Genomic DNA, 19368 nt, shown 5'->3' on the forward strand with positions numbered 1-19368 from the left:
TAACTGTTGGCAGACTCATGGATAATACTCAGCAGTCTATATCACTATGGAGCACAGTGCTTGACTGGGCACAGTGAGACGCCAAGCTAGTCATTATAAGCTGGATTCATGTAATGGTCTGAGCTGATGTGAGTATAGCCAACTTCCTGTTCACTGGAAGCGGGGCTGACCAACTAAAAGTAATTTGTAATCTGCAGTAACTTTTGCAGCGGGAGTTGGACAGCTTGACTTGTTGCATGATTTATGACAAGTGATTGTCAGCATATTGTTATTACTGGATGCGAACCGTTTAGTCGGAGGCGGTTGGCTGCTGTTGGATGAGTAGGTAGCTGGAGTTGGGTGAGGGGCTAGTTTGGACTTAAAGTGTCCCTGCTTGGAGTTGGCAGGGCTAAGTTTGGGCGGAGGCTGGCATTGGCTTTGATAGGGTGGTTGAGAGTTTACACATTATTTCAGGGGGCTGCAAAGAGAGGAGGGGGCTCTCCCCAACTGAATGTTTTAACCTAATCCCATTATCAGTGTAGCGCACTGCCTCCCATCTCTTCCCCCTTCTTATCCCTGCTCCCTCCCACTCCTCTCTCCAGCTGACCAGCTGTTCCTGCCGGGACTCACGACAATGTCCGATGTGTTCAGATCACTGAGTACCCCCCTCCTAATAAACACACACACATGAACAGAGCGCAGTCCATGCACGACCAAAGCAATTGCCAAGCCCATTGCTGGAGCCGAGAAGGCCTAGAGGAGGAGGGTGTTGGTTGGGGAAGAAGGGGTGTAGCTTTGGGGGTTTGGAGGGGGCAAGCACAGGCCTGTCAAACAGAGAGCCCTGACTCAGGAGGCAGCCCAGCTCGGATGGCATATGGCGTCTAGCTTCATACAACATGCAAAAGTATTCTCTCTCTTCACCCCCTCTCATCTACTCCCCCTCCCCATCTCCCTCTCCCTGCTGCTAATGCAGAATGACTCATAGCATTACTCATTTTTTTCCTGCCCCCCCAACACACATTAGTTCCTCCTCCTCTTGCCACCCAGCCTGTAACAAAAGGCGTACACTGTGCGGCACCCACACCCTGAAAGCCCTGGGGGCCTAGCACAGCCTACACTCTGGGGTCTGAGCTTCATGGGGGCCGCCCCCTTTTAAACACAGGTAGAGCAGGCATGGAACCAGACAGCCAACAGCAGGGCCCCAGAGCCCCGCCTGTCAGAGCGTACACACACTGCTGGTGTCAGAACTGCCTGTTGGTGTATATCAGTTTGTGTTTGTATATATCACGCTTGGTGTCCTGCATTTGTTCATCTTTGTCTCTCCCTGCAACCTTTGTGACGTCTTGCTGGTCTCACTGATATTTTTCCACATTTTGATTGATATTTAATTACCATGTATAAAAGTCTATTTCTTATCAGGATTTTTTCAGTTGCTTTCATTTATTTACTTTTTTGCGCAGTGTTTATCAAATAAAAAGCCGTGGTGTTTTCAGGTATCAGTGGTGGAAAACTGCGTAGCCTAGTGTAACCCAAAGAATGTCACGCTCTGTGTATTTTTAAACTTGAACCCCCACCCTCATGCCCTCCTCCCCCGTCCGTCTGTTATGCGTTCGTGTCTGACATCTGTCTGTTTGTTAGCGGCAAAGTGAGAGCCGGTTTTATGCGGGATCACCTTCCCTGTCTCTTCTCCATCTCGGCGTTGTGGAATGGGTTAGGAATGCCAAAAAGACCATTACAGTTGTGTGAAGGATTCTGTGTACTTTTTGGCAGCTCTTTGGACTAAATTAGTATTATTTTCTGGTCAATATATTTGAATTCCAGTACAAGGGATTTTTCCTTGTGTGGTGTATAAAAAGTGCCACATTCTGAATGTCAGATGGTAAAAATGGAAGAAAAACTCTGTATTTGAAATGATTTGACTATTAGATAACTGGAAAATGATTTGAAGTCTATTTCTTTGTCTTTGTCATTTTAAAATATCTTTCTACTACTGTGTGCTTCTAGAGAAAAGCCTCCCAGTTCTCCTAATGTGCTTAATAGCAGAAATTCCCACAGATTGAACCATCAAAGAGGACAACATGGTCCTCCTCCCTCTTATTATAGTTTGCATATGCTTGATCATGTAGGACTAAAGTCCTCATCTCAAATAGGCTACTATATGTAAGGGAATGGCCCTCCGAGCCAAAAAGAAGCGCAAATATTCTCACAAAATATCACGCATAGAAACATTGATGCAATCACCGTCTCACTAATAACGCACAGGATGCGTAGTCAGGATGCTGTGACCCCGGTCGCATGATTGGACCTATTACGAGCTACACTGAGACATGTTCATTGTGATTGATGTGTGCCGCTGCTAGCTTGGGTGTAAAAACCTGTGTCTGCTTTATGTGATTAGCATCCAGCTAGCCACTCCATCTGTTACCCCTAGCCCTGTTTAATTAATGAACTTTCTTTTTCCACCCCACAGCCAGGCAGTGCAACACTAAAGCAAAAGCTGTTAGTCCTCTCAGGTTATCCAAATGGATGCGTGTTCTTGCTCCCCCTCCCCTCAACCCACCCCCACTCAACCCACCCACCCACTCTCAATGGGTGCGTTCTCATTGATTAGTTATGTTTTGTTCCCCCCCCCCCTCTTTTGTTTCAGGGTTCTTGAAGGGAGGGTTAATGAGCTTTCCTGGCAAGCTTTAGTGCTTGGAATCTGGGGATAAATGGGAATAATTTTGTTGTTTTTTGTTTTGTTTTTTGTGATGGACTTGGCAGAGATGTGAAGCCTCGTGCCACCGTGTCAGTCTGTGTGAGTGTGTGTTTGTTTGGGTGTGTATGAATGGGTTGCGGCGGGGTGCGTTGCATTTCATCCCTGCTGGTCCATCATTCGTCTTCAGAAGCCGGGAATCTGGAACACTCTTTAACAGTTGGCTCTGTCACTATTCATCTTCCAACCATCTCAGCAAAACTCTTGTCCTGTCCTCCTTTTACCACCAAGTAGTCCTCTCTTTTTTCATTTACGTCCCTTCTTCCTTCCATGTCTCGTGAACAGCCTTTTGTCCAGCTAAAGCTGCCCTCTTTTGTTTGTGCGGCCTTTTTTATCCTTGTGCTAATCGGCATGGTCGTGTGCCTGAGTTGGACCCCATCTTTCACGCTCAGCTCTCCTTTGTTTGACACACCGCCCCTGATAAGAATCCCAATTCTAGGGCCTCTCTGATATTGAAATCCAACAGCGGCGTAGAAAGAGCCTTCAATCATCTATTATCTGTGCTCCAGTGATTACCATTCAATCTCCCTGGGTCCAGGCTCCTCATCACCGGCCCCAGAGCTGAGGCCGTCCCCTGAAAGAACCTGCATCCCTTAACGTCTGTGTCACATTGAGCATAGCCATAGATATTTCTGACACCGTCTTGAGACAGCCACGCATCGAGCGCTGCTGGGAAATGTCAGCAAAATGTCACTCATCATTCTCCACTGGAATCTCTCGTTCTCTGATCTGGCACGGGGGTTTTGGAGACTCTTGTGAAGATACCTTGTGACATTATTGGCGGCCTTTGTCCCTAAATGGCCATTAATTTTTCAGTTCCCTTTTTTTGTTCAGACACCAGTATTGCTCTTTTTTTTTTTTTTTTTTTTTTTTTTTTTTCCATAAGGCTGCATTGCTTTTAATGTTGCAGACTTAATTGGCTGTTTTAGGAAGGAATTGCTTGATTATTTATAAGTTGCACATTAATGCCTCTTTAAATGGTTCAAAGGCAGTGTGTGCTCTTCCGCTGGCCTGTGGCCATTATTCTCTTTCAGAGGATGTCCTTGTGCCTTGCAGCATTTGCATTTTTGCACTAAATGGAATGTTCTGCATTGACAGACAGGCAAGGGAAACAAAGCAATAACAAAAACAAAACATTTAACTGTGCATCACTGTGCATCGTCTGCTTCTTCTTAGAGGAGCAGCCTTTGATGTGTTAATACTGATAGTCTGTATTTCATTGTCAAGTGGTGGCTGTGGCTGAAAGGGAAGCGGTGAGAAATATTGGCCAAATCTTCCTTTGCGTCTCCACTGCAACAGGCTGTAATAGAGTTTGATGTCGAACAGAAAGAAGGTTTTGTTGGTTGTAAAAGCACGCGGAACACATTTTGGGTGGTGGGATCTCCTTTAAAAATACCGTATAACTTTAAAGCACCATTCCTACTGTGCATGGTTAGCATTGCTTTTTTTCATCATTTTCCTGTTTGCTCTTGTTTTGTGTTCAAACATCCACTTACCTAATTCTGTGTTTAAATACACAGCAGCGCTTGGTACCTTTTTGTTTAATGTAGCGTACACATCTTCATTAGTTATGTATATCTTCTAATTACTATTGATGAGACTCTAGCTGATTTGGGTACAAATCTATAGCTTTTCATATTCTAATGAGTGTTATTTACCCTCAGATCTCCAAGCCAGGGGGCTTTGTGCAGGCAGATATAGCCCGCACTGCTCTAGCTACACCCACTTGTTTTTGTATCTGCCGACTCTGACAAAATCCAGTTTCCATCCCCCCACATCATCACCCGTCTGTGTGGATGTATAGCACTTCCCGCTCCTCCATCTGTTTTTGTCCACCCATGAAAAGGTCCATTATAATCTGCAGGATGCACAGTGGACGTACTGCAAACTCCACTTCAGCCAATCAAGACGCAGCTCTGAACTCGCGCCGTGAATCCAAGGGGCACGAACGCCACCCCCGAGTTCGTTTTGATTATGTGCGGTCTCTGCCAGAGATCTTCAGTTGAACAAGTTTTTATACCAACATTGTCTCCATCGTCCCTTTTCCCTATAAAAGCTTCCACTGTGAATGGAGCTCTGTGCATGCCCACTGGATGATGGCAGGCTCCTGATTAACCCTGGAGTGACTAGCTAATGTCATTGAAGGAGAGCCACCTGGCTGTGAGACTGTACAGTCAGCTGCCACTGAAGGACCAGAATAGGAGACGACCAGGTGTTGGGCTCCAGCCCCCCTAATTGTTGCCATGTAATAGCCTGCTTGACTGCACAATATAGCCCAGGGGCGAGGATTAGGAAAAAGCTGTTGCCATCGTAGAAGTCTATTTTCTTTTTTCCTAAGGTTTTGTGTGCGACTTTCTTTTTAAGTGCGTACATCTATAATTCTTCCTTCGCTGTCCTCCTCCTGAGGTTATCCACCATTCCAGGTTTTGTCCTTGCACATTACAGAATCTGGATATTTACTGTAAATGTGCACAACTACAAAGTTGCTTTTCAGATTGTGATGGGATAGAAAAATGTTTCATGTCCATGAGATTAACTGGCACAAACTTGACAGACTTTTTAGTTATCATGCATCAAAAAGTATGTGCATCATGTACTTGACAGTTTAGTATTTTCTTTCTTTAATAATTGGCCCGACAGTCCAGATCTCATAACTCATTCTAGCAGCGGTGGCATTGATTAAACTATGCCCCTAGTCACAATAATGAACCTGTTCTGCCAGTGCTTTTACCGCAGATGTGATCATATGTAACCTAGTGCTAATCATTAGCATTCTCCCTAAATGCCAGGCATTTTGCATGAGGCCAGGCAGCCTAATTGGTCCAATGAACCTTTCACAGAGGGGGCAATGGAGGAGCAAGAGACTTTATGTGTAGGATGCCTCGGCCGGGAGGCAGAAAGGGATGCTTGGCATTAACGCATCACGCGTCTTCTGACGCACATACCGCAAGCATCATTAAAATTGCAGAAGCCTCTGTTCATTTTGTTTTAATATTTCATCAGTGCTTGTCTGAGCTGTGTGATTGCAGGGTGAAAATCAGAGTCATTTGGCATGACCCGGCGTTGGCACATTTCTCTGACAATTTAAGTGTCAGGTTGGTTTTGCAGATGTGTCAAATAGATTATAGAACATCAGGGTACTTTGATTACTGCTGTGCTTTGAGGTGTGTGTACAGGTGGGCAGAAACCGTGTGAGCGTGATAATCATCGTGCTACAAATTTCATCATGAAAGTTGGAAGAGAGAAGAGGCTAAAGCCCTCATATGGATTTCAGCATGCCCTTCCCTGTTTAATCTTTGACTTTTTATTAAAAGTTCAAATTGAGATCAGATAGATGCTTTTTGCTTCCTCTCTCTCTTGAACAATTTCAGGAACTGAGGGGAAAATATGACAGATATTTACCTCAGATAGCTCACAGGATGCCCACCTTTGTCCTGACCTAATAACATTTCCAGAGGGTGCAGACATTCGTGACACTCTGGCCATCGTTGCTAACAAAGGAGACCTTCCAAGAAAACTCTCACCCAGCCACTCAGAGCTGTATCTGTTAATCTTCATCCCTATCAGCCTTTTGTAGCTCATCTTATTATGACTTTCTGTTAATACACAGTGGAGGCCTGTGTGACTGTCTGGCTATAATGGGTCTGTGTTTGATTAATCATGTCGATCCTTTGTGCTTCACATCTAAGGCTGCTGTGTTTAGGACTCATCAATGCAGGCCAGAGTCCTTTGAAAAAGAGATTGGTTACAGACTCGGCTCATCTGAATACACAAGGCTAGCAGGCTTTGATGGCAGTCATGTTAAACAAACCATGTGCCAACAAATTATGATGTCACCAGGTATCTTGGAGCTAACCCACGTCTCTGGTGTGTGAGGATGACTTGTTGCACTGCCATTTATATTCTGTGAAACCCTGGCAATCAGTCAGTTCGAACATAGTTTAGGGGTCAACATTGACCTTAGTGTAGGTGCTGCTCTTATGATTTGTTTTGCAGCGGAAATCGATTTTTAGTGGCCCCCAGAGGAACGGTGGGTTGCCGGAGACTTGAGAAAATGGGTGTCTGCTTCCTCCAGTCAGCTTGTAAATAACCCAGTCATGCCAGCTAGCAGACATCTGATTTTGTCTGCAGCTTTGGCGAACCCGTGTGAAATCACTGACGGGCAGTGATGATGTCACAGGTTAGGAGTGATGTCACAGCCATAACTCCCCACCCTGCTGTCCGAATGCCAGATGGACGGTAGAGAGGTGTGGAGGTTGGAGCTTAGAAAGCTCTCGCTGTGGGAAACGTGCCCCTCAGGAGGTGTCATTAACCTTGGCTTACTGTTTGACCTGACTCCTCTGGGGCCTCAGAGTTCCAATTTCTTGGACCCACTAATTGGGCTACTTGTTAAAACTCTCTGAAACCAGCTATTCCTCTTGAGCTTCTTATGTTTTGCAAGTCCACACTCACCCAGAAAGTGGACCCACAAACAGCATAATAACGCATCTGTGACACATTCAGACGTTTTCTGCAGCCACAGCTGTTTAATGAGACACCAGGGTCTGAGTAGCTGATATATAAAGTGGGAGATGGACACACATATACGCTATACCATACACATTTTCACTTTATCCACCTTAATCTGTTGTTCCTTCCCATGCTGCCATTATTCCTGCAGCCAGCCTTAGTGGCACATTCACTCTCTCTGTCCCCTTTTCTCCCTGTGTCTTTCCATCTAAATGTCTGTCTTCCTCCCCGTTTTCCCATAATCACCTCACACCTCTGAGGGCCTCTGCTGAGACGAGCTTCACACCTCAGCCCTCGCTGTGACAACAGGTACCGCTGGCACTCAACGCCGGGCCTCTCTCCAATCAACACCTGCTCGCCTTTATCTCTCTTTCTTGCCTTCCTCTTTACCATCTTTCCTCCTCCCTTTTTCCCTCCTTGCCACCTTCTTCTTTCTCCATAGTCATAGCCCTTATTTGTGATGTTCAACCAGTAGTTTGCCCTGTGCCCCTGCCTTTCTGCCTCTTGTGTCCTCTTCTGTATCAAGTGACAGGTTGTCCATATGCAGTAATCAGTTTGTCTATATCAATGCCTCCTGGAGATGGCACTGTAATTCCTTCATGATTTGAACCTGTTCATGTTGCTCCGGCTTGTATTCATTACTGCATTTGGTGTCAACAGCTTGTATCAAAGTGAGTCTTATTGTCCGCTTTTGATAGCAGTCATCATTTCCTCTTAGCTCGCCACCAAAGCAGGGACTAAACCTTCTAATTAATCCACAGGATTGGACCCTATCCGCGTGCTATCCAGTGATGTTGCTGTGAATGTGCATTTGATACGAGGAGGTGGTTTACTGTGTCTTTGAATGAAAAGCATGGTGGCCACATCTGCTTTTTTTATACTGTTTGTACCCAGACCCCCCCCCCCCCCCCCAAACATCCTTTTCCTCTTAACAGCCCAATTATGTGACTGCTGGGAGTCAATGGCACTGTGAGCTACTCCTCAGCTCCTCTCCTCACCAAGGTCAAGCTGATTGGTCCAGGTTAATGGGCAGATGTGGGGCTAAGAGAGGAGGGGGGTCAAGCACCTAGAGGCACCCTTCACCTCATCTCTAAACTGTCCCTCTTCACTACAAGAGCCCCTTTTTGCCACCAGTGCTTTTACAAACAGGATTAACCTTGGCTGCTGCTGTGGAGACTTAAGCAGTAGGTTTGTCCGCACGCATGGCAAAAATATTTTTGAATAGGTATTTGATTATTTCCCCTTTTTGTTTTTGTGTTTTTTAGGTGAAACCCTGGATTCATAAAATCAGTGAAGTGTCATATGTCAGGATCATGTCATGGTTGGAGAGTTGTTGTTTTTCATTAGCACAGAGAGACTAAATCTCAAAGTTCTGATGTCTGGAATAATTTAAGTTTATCCACTATTTCTTGGCGCACTCATCTTTTTTTGTCTCTCTTTCTGTTGCGAAAACTTCCTTATTAGATGACGACAATTCAAGCTTCCGGAGGAGCGCTGTTTGAAACCCGATTAATGCACCTTTGACAAAAGGAGAGGAGGAAGTCGCCCGCCCTGCTCATATCATCCAACTTCCGTCACTTAGAAGTGGATAGAAATGGAGCTTAAGCAGTGAAATGTCAGTATGGGGTGTCTTAAGACCCTTATAATGCTGCTTTGCCTAATCTGGGCCTCGACCCCCTACCCTGCCTTATCAGCAGATTAGCTGTGTGTGCCTGTCTCAATCAGTTCAGTTTAAAAGAGAGCAGAACAATAAAATGTTCAAATAGGAAATAGAAAACAAAAAAAAGAATAAAACAACCAATTGTCATCTGGACACAGAGAAGAACCCGTGTAGCTCTCTACGAATGCAAAGCTGGTCATCAACTCGTTAAAAAAGGGATGGTGAAGAAACACAAGCTAAATGTGTACTGCAGAGTTCAGTATTGTGTCTGAACTCTATGAAATATAATGAAGCATTGTAACAAAATCCTGTAATGAAAAATGAGGGATATTTAATGTCGTGACACAAATTAAGAGCAGGATCACATGGGAGAAATCAGAAATTGACGAACGTGTTTACACTGGATATCAACCATACCCCCCAGAGCTAACTACACTGAAGGAGATCCTTAAAGATGTCCCTGTTATTGATTAGTGTATTTACAACACAGATGTTGTTTCCTTTTTACAAAGATGTTTATGGTTTAATAGAAATAAAATAAGCTTTCAGCAGGAGCATTCAGTCACACCAGGTCTGAACCGGTCATGCTGCTGAAATCCCCATACATGGTTAGTACAGCTAATGATTATTTGGACTGTATATAAAAGATGGACATAGCCATGATGACTTACGTCAGTGTATGTAGTGCTGTTTGAAACCTCAAGCTGAGCACTTTGGAAGTTTCATTCTTGTTTTTTGTTTGGAAACCGGACGAGGAGGAGAAACTGAGGTTATAGCTCACTGACACAGTGGCAATATTGTCTGTTTAACAGTATTCAGAGACCAACATGTTCAGAATCGGTGTCATTTGATAAGATCGGGAGCGTATGTAGTCCAAGTGCTCAAAGTCTTCTTCTAGACTTCTTTTTGCAACCCTGCTGGCCTTTAAAAGGAATCCAGATTTAATACATAAGCATTGGCCTCACATTTTCAAATCCTTAAGCTGCTCCTATCTTTTATGTCATCTAACCCCAAGGTGTCTACCGTTATTTGGTCTTCATCAGGCAAAAGCAGAGTTTATCTTTTTGTCTTGTACTGTAATGCTCTCAGAATTGCAGACCTAACATTAGCAGCCTCCAGTGGTCAAACAGGTTCTCTGTGGTCTTCTGACCCTTACTGTCTGATTACTGTTAATGATGCAGGTGAAAGACGCGTTTAGAATCCAGAACATTTGCTTGTTTATTTTGCCTCAGTGATACCTTTTTACTAAAGGACTACTTCCTGAAGCCATGATGCATAATGATCCTTGAAGGCCGTGTGCTTGAGTGTTCAAAGGTTTTGTGTATTTGAAAGATGCTTAGTGTGTGTTGGAGGCCGGTGGTGTGGTGTGACCACTTTTGCCATAGGAACACAAAGATTCGGATTGGGATGGTCAGGATGCTCCTCTCTAGAGACGCACAGGTTCAGAGGTCAGCTTAGAGCTCAAGCTCTTCTGGGGAACAAAGTGCATGGGTGGTGGGTGCTACCGTGAGCGTTGTGCCTGCTTATGCACAAACACCTCTGTGTGTGAGCGTGTGTATGTGGCTGAATGTGCTGGGTGGGGTTACGCACAGTATAAAATGGATCCCAGTGGACAGGCGTGTTCAGGACCGGTCCCTATGGATGGAGAGAGAAAAGAGGAGAGATGATGATGATGAGGGCTGGTGACGGTTGGCCGATGGGGTCCAGCGGGGATGGAGCAGCCTGCTAATGAAGAGCCATCTGAGGCCTCCATTCACCTTGAACATGGGGCGCTGCAGCTGCCCTGACCTTGGCTTTGATCCACAAAGATGCTTGACCCCTACCATTTCCCCAGAGCTACCCCCACCATCTGGACAGCATGCATGCATATGTATACATATGTGCACACACCCATAGATGCATATGCATACACACGTATGTTGCTCCATATATGCATGCACATATGTTCACACAGGTATGAGTAGCAGGTTTCTGGCTTCACACCTGCGCTGATTCGCTGCATGCTAGCTATAAGTTCAGGTCTTCGTCACCTGTAATGACAGAGAAGCAGAGGGCAGCCAGGGGACAGGATGAAAAAGGAGCATTTCTCAAATGTGTAAAGTGTTGGAGTTAATAGGCTTTTCTCTCTATAGCATCCACTTCCACCCCACCCTCATAACTCCAAAACGACCACATCCATGTCTCCAGATATCATCTCCTAACTAAAGTTGTTTTACATTAACTCCAACCTGGGAGGTTTTTTTTCTCATTACTATCCCAGTGTTTGCCACGCTCCATAAACATTACATTGGTTTTCCTTTCTTCTCCCTAATAAGAATGCAGCCGCTTGGAACGTAGGGGTTCCTTGGAAATTCCCAAAGTGGTTCTGCAAACTCTCCTCCCACCCGTGCTCGTCTTTCTTGACCTCCCTGTTCAGCTGTAAATGACAGTTATGTCACGGGTGACTTGAGTTGCGTTCCATCTGTGGAAATGTAGACCTGTCTGCATTTTCCTTTTTATATTTCATCCCTCGCTTTATGAGATTTTTTTTTTTATGGCACAGGATATGGGGTTTAGCCTTCTGTGATACAGTTCATCAGGAAGGCTTTCATAACGGGTAACATTTTCAGGAAGTATGAAGGTTTCTAAGCTGCCGTCCTCTTTCCCGGTCTCACAAACATGAATATTTACCAAGAACTCACCAACTGTAGCTGGAGCTTATTTTTCCACTAAAAGTAGGTCAGTGTCTGCGGGTTTGGTGTCCATAACATGGACACGGCGTTTGCATCATTGTTCTGGATGTGTCCCCTGATTACTATACTGCATAGAGGTAACAGCGTCTGTGCATATGCAGGGGAACAAGCTGTGCCCATGCCTAAGTAATTAGAGACCAGCATAAAACTGAGAGTGAAGGCAAGATTACCCCTCACTGTGCATCAGGTCTGATTTCTGTGCAACAATTTTTTGTTTTTACCCGCAGATAGCATCTCACATTTACTTAAGTGAGCTGATTATGGCTCTCGCTTTTACTCATCCCCAGAATACCTTTTATTAGTCTCCCTCCCTCACCACCTGTTTTTCTCCCCCTCCTTCTGTCATATTTTCTCTCGTCTCTTGATAATTCTGTACTATCTACCTTCATTTTATTCTGTGAAGTTTTTTTTTTTTCTCTCTCTCTGTCTCTCACCCAGTATAATCCATTTGTCTAACTTGGATAGAGGGCAGCGGAAGGAAGTAGTGGAGGAGAGGCGTGTGTCAGAGTCAGAGAGAGCGTCTGCTCCAGCTGGAGTCAATATTTGCTTTAGGAATCTCAATAACAGGCCTGCAGTCATCTGCATCTCTGATAATGGACAGCCATATGGCTCTGTTGACCCACGCTGTGCTGAGGTTCTCTCTCCCCATCCTTCCTTGTTTTTCATTTCTCGGCGTCCTTTTAAGTTCTCTCGTTTCTTCTCATTCAATCAGTCTTTTTCCTATATTTTGCCCTCCACTTGCCACCTCAAATGTGGACACATTTTGCTCTTTTTTTTTTTTTTTTTTAACAAACATCCTTTCTCTCGGTCATCCACTAAACCCTGGATATGACCCACCACACAGAGCTGTGACCCAAGTTACCATGGCAGCAGAGCCTGGGATACCCACTCTTTGTCCAGCACGGTTTCAAACAAGTGACAGAAAACAGTGACGTTGCATGTCTGGCTATGACAGGAAGACAGATGCAAAGCTCACGGCGAAGTGCTTTTACGTAAGTCATGCTGCTCTGCATTTCCTAAATGGAGGTGTTGGCAAAGAATAAGCAATTAGGTGCAGCATATAGTCGGCAGGTCGTACACTTAATATATTTATTTTTAATCTTCCCGTTTCTTTATTTTTGTGAGCTTTTAATTTAATGGATGTCTTAGTGTTGTGTCCTGACAAGTGTCCAAATGAGGTTATGTAAAGCTTCTGCTTCATTTTTTTTAGCAAAGTAAACTTCTCTTGTGTTTGAGCAACATGTATATTTTATTTATTAATGATCTCCTGCATGTTGGGGGGAAAAAACATTAAGTCGTGGCTTGTCAGTGAACTTACTTCCTGTTATCTTGTCTCTTATTCTGCCCTCTGTCCGTTTCTGACTCGCAGCAGCTTGGCCATCGTACCCTCTGGTGTGTCCCGGCTCAGGTGCCCGTCATCCCCGCTTTGCTACGGTTCCCTTCAAAGCCATTGGTCATGGCTGCGTTGGCCCCTGCTGTGGCGGCATGTGCCCACAGCAGGCCTCCTGCCCACTAGCTGTCTCGTCCTATCTATCTAACCCAGACTAGAGCCTCTCAGCCCAGTCCAGCCTATCTCAGCTCAGCCTGGTACAGCTTTGGCGTCAGCAGCGGCCCGGTGTCACTCCACCCTGGCAATCATAATGAGACGAGGGGGAGGAGGGTGTCGGCGTTCAGCAGCGAGAGCTCCGCGTGTGTGTTTCAGTGCGAGAGCGTATGCATTTGTCAAGCAATTTGTCAGGTGTCGTCTGTGAAGGAAACATGACTACAACAGACAGCTGAGAATAATCAGACTACACACACACACACACACACACACACACGTATCTCACAGCACTTAGGATCATTATGGCTCCAGATAGACCTTTTTACTCCAATAGTTCACTACACCATATTTCATCCAGCACTTGCCGCCATTCCACAACATGATATATCTGTGATAATGATATGATAATGGCCATCAGAATGTTTTCCACCCTACCCAGCAGCCTTTTTGCGGGCTTATTTGTTTATATATTTATTTATTTATTGGAGCTTTCTCATTTCAAACCCAGCCATCCATCCTGCATGCTGGCTGCCCAGGCCCCAGTCACTGCTTGTCACTCTGAATTTCAAATGGCTCCAATTTTCCCCCTGATGGCACGGAGAAGTGGCAGGCAGCACATCAGGGAGGGTGGTCCTAGACATGCTGCCTGCAGCAGGGGTTCTATTAGAGCGAAGAGAGGGATGAGAGGCGGGAGAGGACAGGAGAGGAGAGTTTTCGAGCATCACGCCAGTAGTGATGTATTCTTTCTTTCTTTCTTTATGATTATTGTGGAGACTGCATTCTCATTTTGGGGTTGGTGTGGCATGGCTGATTGTTCCATCTTTGCTTCTGGCTGGGTTTTGCTGATGGTGGAGCTGCCCTGCCCGCTAAAGCTGCCACTCACTCCCACAGCACTGTTTGTGTGCGGCGCATCCAGAAAAATGTGGCTGTTATTTGTCTTTATTTTTTGTTTGTTGAAATCTGCAAGAAATTAATTTATATTTTTATGTAACTCTTATGAGAATCAAAGGCTTTTTCTCCTGTTTATCATTATGTGCTTTCCCTTAACAAGACCTTACCAGCTATGAGGAGCGGGCACTCTACTTGGAGGCCATTGTTCAGAACCATAGAGAGGTCATGACCTTTGAAGACTTTGCCTCACAGGTTTTCTCCCCCTCCCCTGGATATCCAATGAGTGGGACAGGTGAGAAATGAACTACACTGCAATTCTGTCCTCTTCCTCATTCTTTCCACTCCACCTCTTTCTGTCTCTCCATCTCACTCCTGCTTCATTACCTTTGGGTATTTTCCTCCCATGCCTTCTTCCCTTTTTCCTCATCATCTCTTCCCCCCGCGTTTCAGTCTCTCTTCTTCCTTCAAAACACACCTGTCCAAACCTTTTTCCTCTCCCACCCCCCCTCTCTCTCCACTCCAAGCCCACGCTCACCGATGAATATCAAACGACGGGCCCAGGCTCTTCTTCAAACACTTTTCCACTTCCTCCTGCCCCACTCACGCTACTTTGTACATCTCCTCTTTTTCTTTTTTTTTTCAAACCGCATCCTTCCATGCAATTACTTTCCTATGAATATAAGCAGCCTTTTAAATGGCAGTTGCAGGGTGTGTGTCTTTGTGTATGTCTTCATGAGCTCATTCACCAACACTTAAGAGATCCGACCAACAAACAGCAGCTCTCGGATGTCAGCACAGCACTCTTATCAGCCTGTGATGAATAGAATGGAAAACGTGTCTTATCTTGTTCTTCCTACTTGTACCAGCACCGATCGATCTGCGCCAGCACTGAAATCAATACAGGATTGCACTTTTACACTCTATTGGATCTCGACACACGTTCTGTTTTGACAAGAAAAGCACTCCACAGCATCACTCCGCAGACGTCGTGTCATTATCGAATCTGTCAGAGCTTATGTTTTGAACGAGGTTTACCGTGTAAGCTGTATTTTTGTGCCATATGTGGGCATGTGAAAATTAACTGTCTACTTTTTCTTTCTTCTTTTTTTTGTTGGAATTGGCCTGTCTTATGTCTGTGTCGGACTTCAGATGTTCAGGTGTGATATTCAGGCAGGCGGGAGGTGGTGAGACACATTACCATACTGCTGTGTAGGGGTGTAAAATTTACCTCCTCCATCCTCGGTGCTGAACAAGCGTGCAGGGGCATATAGAAAAACAGGAGTGAAAATCAGAGAGAATTATTTTTAATTGCTCAAAGCAGCTGATGCTGACGAGTATTTCAGTCGCGGGTTGTTTTGACCACCTTCAGGTGAAAAACGTTCGGTACCCGAAACTCTGTTTCCGTGTCGAGTCTGCTTCCAATCTTAGGATCATGATTTAACTATGTATTAGAATTTAGCTATGGGAAATCATAAACGGTGGAGGAAGATTATTGTTGCAGATTATTTTGGAAGAGCCCCAAATGACTGTTGACCCAGCGAACAGAGTTAAAGGGTTCCCAGATTGCTTTGGAGCCGGTCTGAGAAAGGTTAGCTAGAACTGAGAATAATGTTTCACAGCATGAGACGTGTGCTGCAGCCAATGCATGAAGCTCAGAAGTATAATGAAGTCTGCAAGGTCATTGTGTCAGCCTCCCACTGAGCAGCGATATCCCATTTCTCCAGAAACTGTGCAAACAGGCCAACAGAATAATACAAGGATATGCACAAAGGTGTTGTTTAAACTTGCATAAAAATACTACAATACTACAATACTACAATAATACTACAAATACTAAAAAAATACTACAATAATTTCTTACAGAACTGTGCAGAAGTCTTTAGATTTTGTATGCCTAAGCTAAAATAATTCTAATAATTGGTATGACTGCTTTTATTATTGAACACAGCCTGAACTCTGTTGGGCACTTTCTTGTAATTTCTTTAAGTAGTCCACAGAAAATGTTCTCCAGGCCTCCTGATGGACATTCAAAGCTCTTCTTTGGATGTTTCTGCATTTTTTTTTTTTTGTTCTCTGTCATGATGATCCCACACTGCCTCAGTAATGCTGAGGTGCGGCTCTGGGGAGGCCAGTCCATGACTGATGGTGTGGTTTTTGTTTGATTTTTCTCTCCGGGTATGCTTTTACTGCACCGTAAAACTGTTATTTTACCAGATTGTTTTGTGACAGGCAACCAATTTAAAATTCTAAAGGCATGATTTAAAGTTGGTTATTACTAAGTTTCTTGTTATGTGTAAACACAACACTGTGTTTACACAGTGATTCGTAGGTCACTATGTGACTTATAGTTCGTATTGTATTTGCTACGTCTGGCGAAACATTAAGCAATGAGAGGTAAATGAAGACTTTTGCGTAGCACTGTATGAGGTTTTGGATATTGCACGTGGAATACACTCAGAATAAGAGTCATTTACAGGCTTCCACTAGGAATAAACCAGCCTATCAAAACTAAAGTTGAGATTAAAATAAAATCCATTTTAAATAGGCTTTCTAAAGTTAGATTATTTCTTCGGTCACTGTCGGTGAAATCCAGGAATTAATGACATTGTAGATGCTACAACCAGTACACACTCTTTTTGTCATTAGCAACAACTCTCACAATTTCATGTGTTTCATTTGTCAACTGCATTTGCTGTATTTCAAAAAGTACGATACGTGTGACGCTTCAGGTCTAATGCATCTCACCAGGCTTAGAGCTTGAATGTGTCTGTGATGGCTGGCTGATGTTGCTCCTCATTCTTTTCAAACGTGCTACCACTCTCACTCTCCTATGCTTTTCCTTTGTGCAGGATTGTGTGTGTGTGTGTGTGTGTGTGTCTGTTTATACACAAGTTTGTCTATCCATCTGTCTGTTCACCCATCCTGCTCTGCCTCTCATTGCTGCCACTAACATGTCACTCATGCTCCATGACAGCGTGCAGGCGTTGGCCGGGGATGGTTTGGGACATGGAGTACCCCTGGGCCAAACTGGACTGTAAGACTCTGCCTGCTTCCTCCATACTAGGCATGACGCCCGGCATCGGCTTGCTAACATCTATCACTTCGTTTAGGTCACCCTGAACCCCACCATCGTCAGATAACTAAGGGTTGCGCTTGATTTAGCAGCAGGGTTTGACTTTAAGCCCTGCACACTAATTGCTAAATGAAGCGCTCCTGCAGTTTTGCCAGTTTGCTGTAAGGCATGCAACCCGAGCCCTCCACCTTGGTGGTTTGTCTGTCTTTCATAACTTCATTCTCACAGCTCCTGAATGTAACCCCCGTCTCACCCCACAACTTCAGTCGAGCATCGCGGCTTCCTGCATGAGCTAGCCCGTCTGTCACACCCGGACGAAGACTCCATCCTCACCACTCCGCCCTCCGTGTGTTACAACTTGCACCGTTTTGCTGCATTTTGAGTGTTTTTGTCATTTTGTGATCATTCGCTTTACTTTTTAAAATGATTAACTGCACACAAGAAAACCCATTTTTCTCTCTGGGTAAAAGTACATAAAAGCTCCCCTGACCCTCCGAGGTGCCCCGGCATCTTTTCCCTCTCTCATGCTAACCCTCTCAGCTCGTAACATCGGTGGTAAATGTTTTCCAGCCTCTTGTTTCCATGTGAACTGAACACCATTCGTGCTTGGGATTTTTTTTTCAAAATGGTCTCAGTTTTTAAAAACTCCAAGTAACCAGTTTGTCAGGTAGAGGGAAAAAAATGGCATTTGTTGATTAACTCATCACACAAATCAGTTAACCTTTTCTGACCTTTAAGCCTTTCAGCGACGGCTAACCACGACACCGCACGCGCTGGCTGAAGGTCCCTCCCTCTGTGCCTGAGAGTTTTCTTTTCAGCAGCGTTGTTGTGTCCTCCTGCAGTGTGATTAAGGTTGTGTCCTTTCTCTCATGATGCTTTACTTTTTTCTTTTTTTTTTCCCTCCTTTTAGATTAAAAATATCTTAAAGATCCAAATACTGTGTGTGGTGAAGGTAAGCCCCCCCAAATGAGGCCGGAAGCTTGTTTTGGTTCCGGCAGCCTGCCTACCTACCTGCTCTTCCCTTGTTCACTCATCCTGGCTGTTCCCCCTCCCCGAACCTCTCCTTTTTCATTCAGTACTAACCGAGCTTTATTTACTGAGCGCTTTAACAAAGGGAAAGGGACAGAAAAACCAGGCTGTTTATTTGGGGTATGTCCTACTGTTTAGGCCAGGCTGGTAATTGAGAGTGATGCACGGTGGGGACAATTAGCACCTGACTAAGTAGCAGCATGAACAATACGGCTACACTTCTGGCCCTCGCTTCTGCATGTGGCGCGCCTTTATCTCTTCCCCCAGCAAACACTTTTTTTTTCTTTCTTTCCTTTTTTTTTTCCTCCCTCAATCCCCCCCACCGCCCCCACCCCTGTCATTTCCTCCTGTTGGAGTGTGCCTGTTTGCCTGGGGCAGACTCTGAGACTAACACCTGCCGCACTGGAAGACGTCTTTGTCATCTAAAGCCTTGTTTGAACTGCTGCAGTGGGGACCAATGGGATAGCGGGGCCATTTAAAGAGTCTCTTTGTTTTCTTTCTCCCTTTGCTTCTCCTCTCTTCTTTCCGTCAGAAATGAAGCTCTGCGTACGGCCGTTTTGACCGAGTATAGGGCGGACGTGTTGGGTTGTAATCACGATAATGATGACACATTAGCCTCTTCTGGCTCTGTGTTATTTTTCCCCACTTAGTAGCTTACTTGGAAAATTAATTCTTACAAAAGGCCATACAGTGAAGAAGATCATTTAGAAACTGATGCAACCGCAGTCATTAAGTGCCACAGTGGTAGTGATGACTGTTTAGTGCAGCGCGTCTTTAATGGTGTGTTGACTGGATTGCCTTTAATAGTCGTATGTTTTTCCAGCAGATGCATTTTGCAAGAGTTTACTGTAGGAATGAGTACAATACGGGAATGCAGAAATCGTCCTGCTCATTTTTACCCAAACCCGATCCTTTTTTTTTTTTTTTTTTTTTTCCTTTTTCTTTTCTTTTTTTTATATTCATATGCAGATTTGAGAATGCATGTTCAGACCCCCCCCGCCTCACCTCCCCTCTAGCCCTTCACAATACCCACACCCAGCGTTTCATCCACGGCCCAGCCTCCTCTCTGTGAGCCGTGGCTCTGGATGCTGCTGGTGTCCACTGTGCGGCTGAGTGTCTGTTACTCCAGCCATCTGCCATTCCTTTTAGCCGCTGCAACTTGAGATGCCTCTGAAAAAATGGCAGGAAATAAAAGGA

General features: G+C 44.8%; 1 protein-coding gene across 5 annotated transcripts in view; it reads left to right on the top strand.

Annotated features, from left to right (window-relative positions):
- Positions 1 to 19368, top strand: part of ralgapa2 (Ral GTPase activating protein catalytic subunit alpha 2) — a 94811-nt gene that overhangs the window by 72106 nt on the left and 3337 nt on the right. For 3 of the 5 annotated variants that reach the window (XM_085258432.1, XM_085258429.1, XM_085258431.1), the window contains 2 exons: positions 14240 to 14361; positions 17044 to 17103. In XM_085258432.1, the coding sequence (XP_085114558.1) occupies positions 14240 to 14361; positions 17044 to 17103 (182 nt within the window). Of the gene's footprint in view, positions 1 to 14239; positions 14362 to 17043; positions 17104 to 18052; positions 18095 to 19368 lie in introns of all 5 variants that reach the window. The other 2 variants (XM_085258434.1, XM_085258430.1) reach the window with 2 other exon arrangements.

Source organism: Mchenga conophoros, linkage group LG19 (assembly GCF_057382185.1).
Source record: "Mchenga conophoros isolate Kocher_MC1m ecotype Shallow Benthic linkage group LG19, M_conophoros_male_GT1.1, whole genome shotgun sequence".
Taxonomy (NCBI): domain Eukaryota; kingdom Metazoa; phylum Chordata; class Actinopteri; order Cichliformes; family Cichlidae; genus Mchenga; species Mchenga conophoros.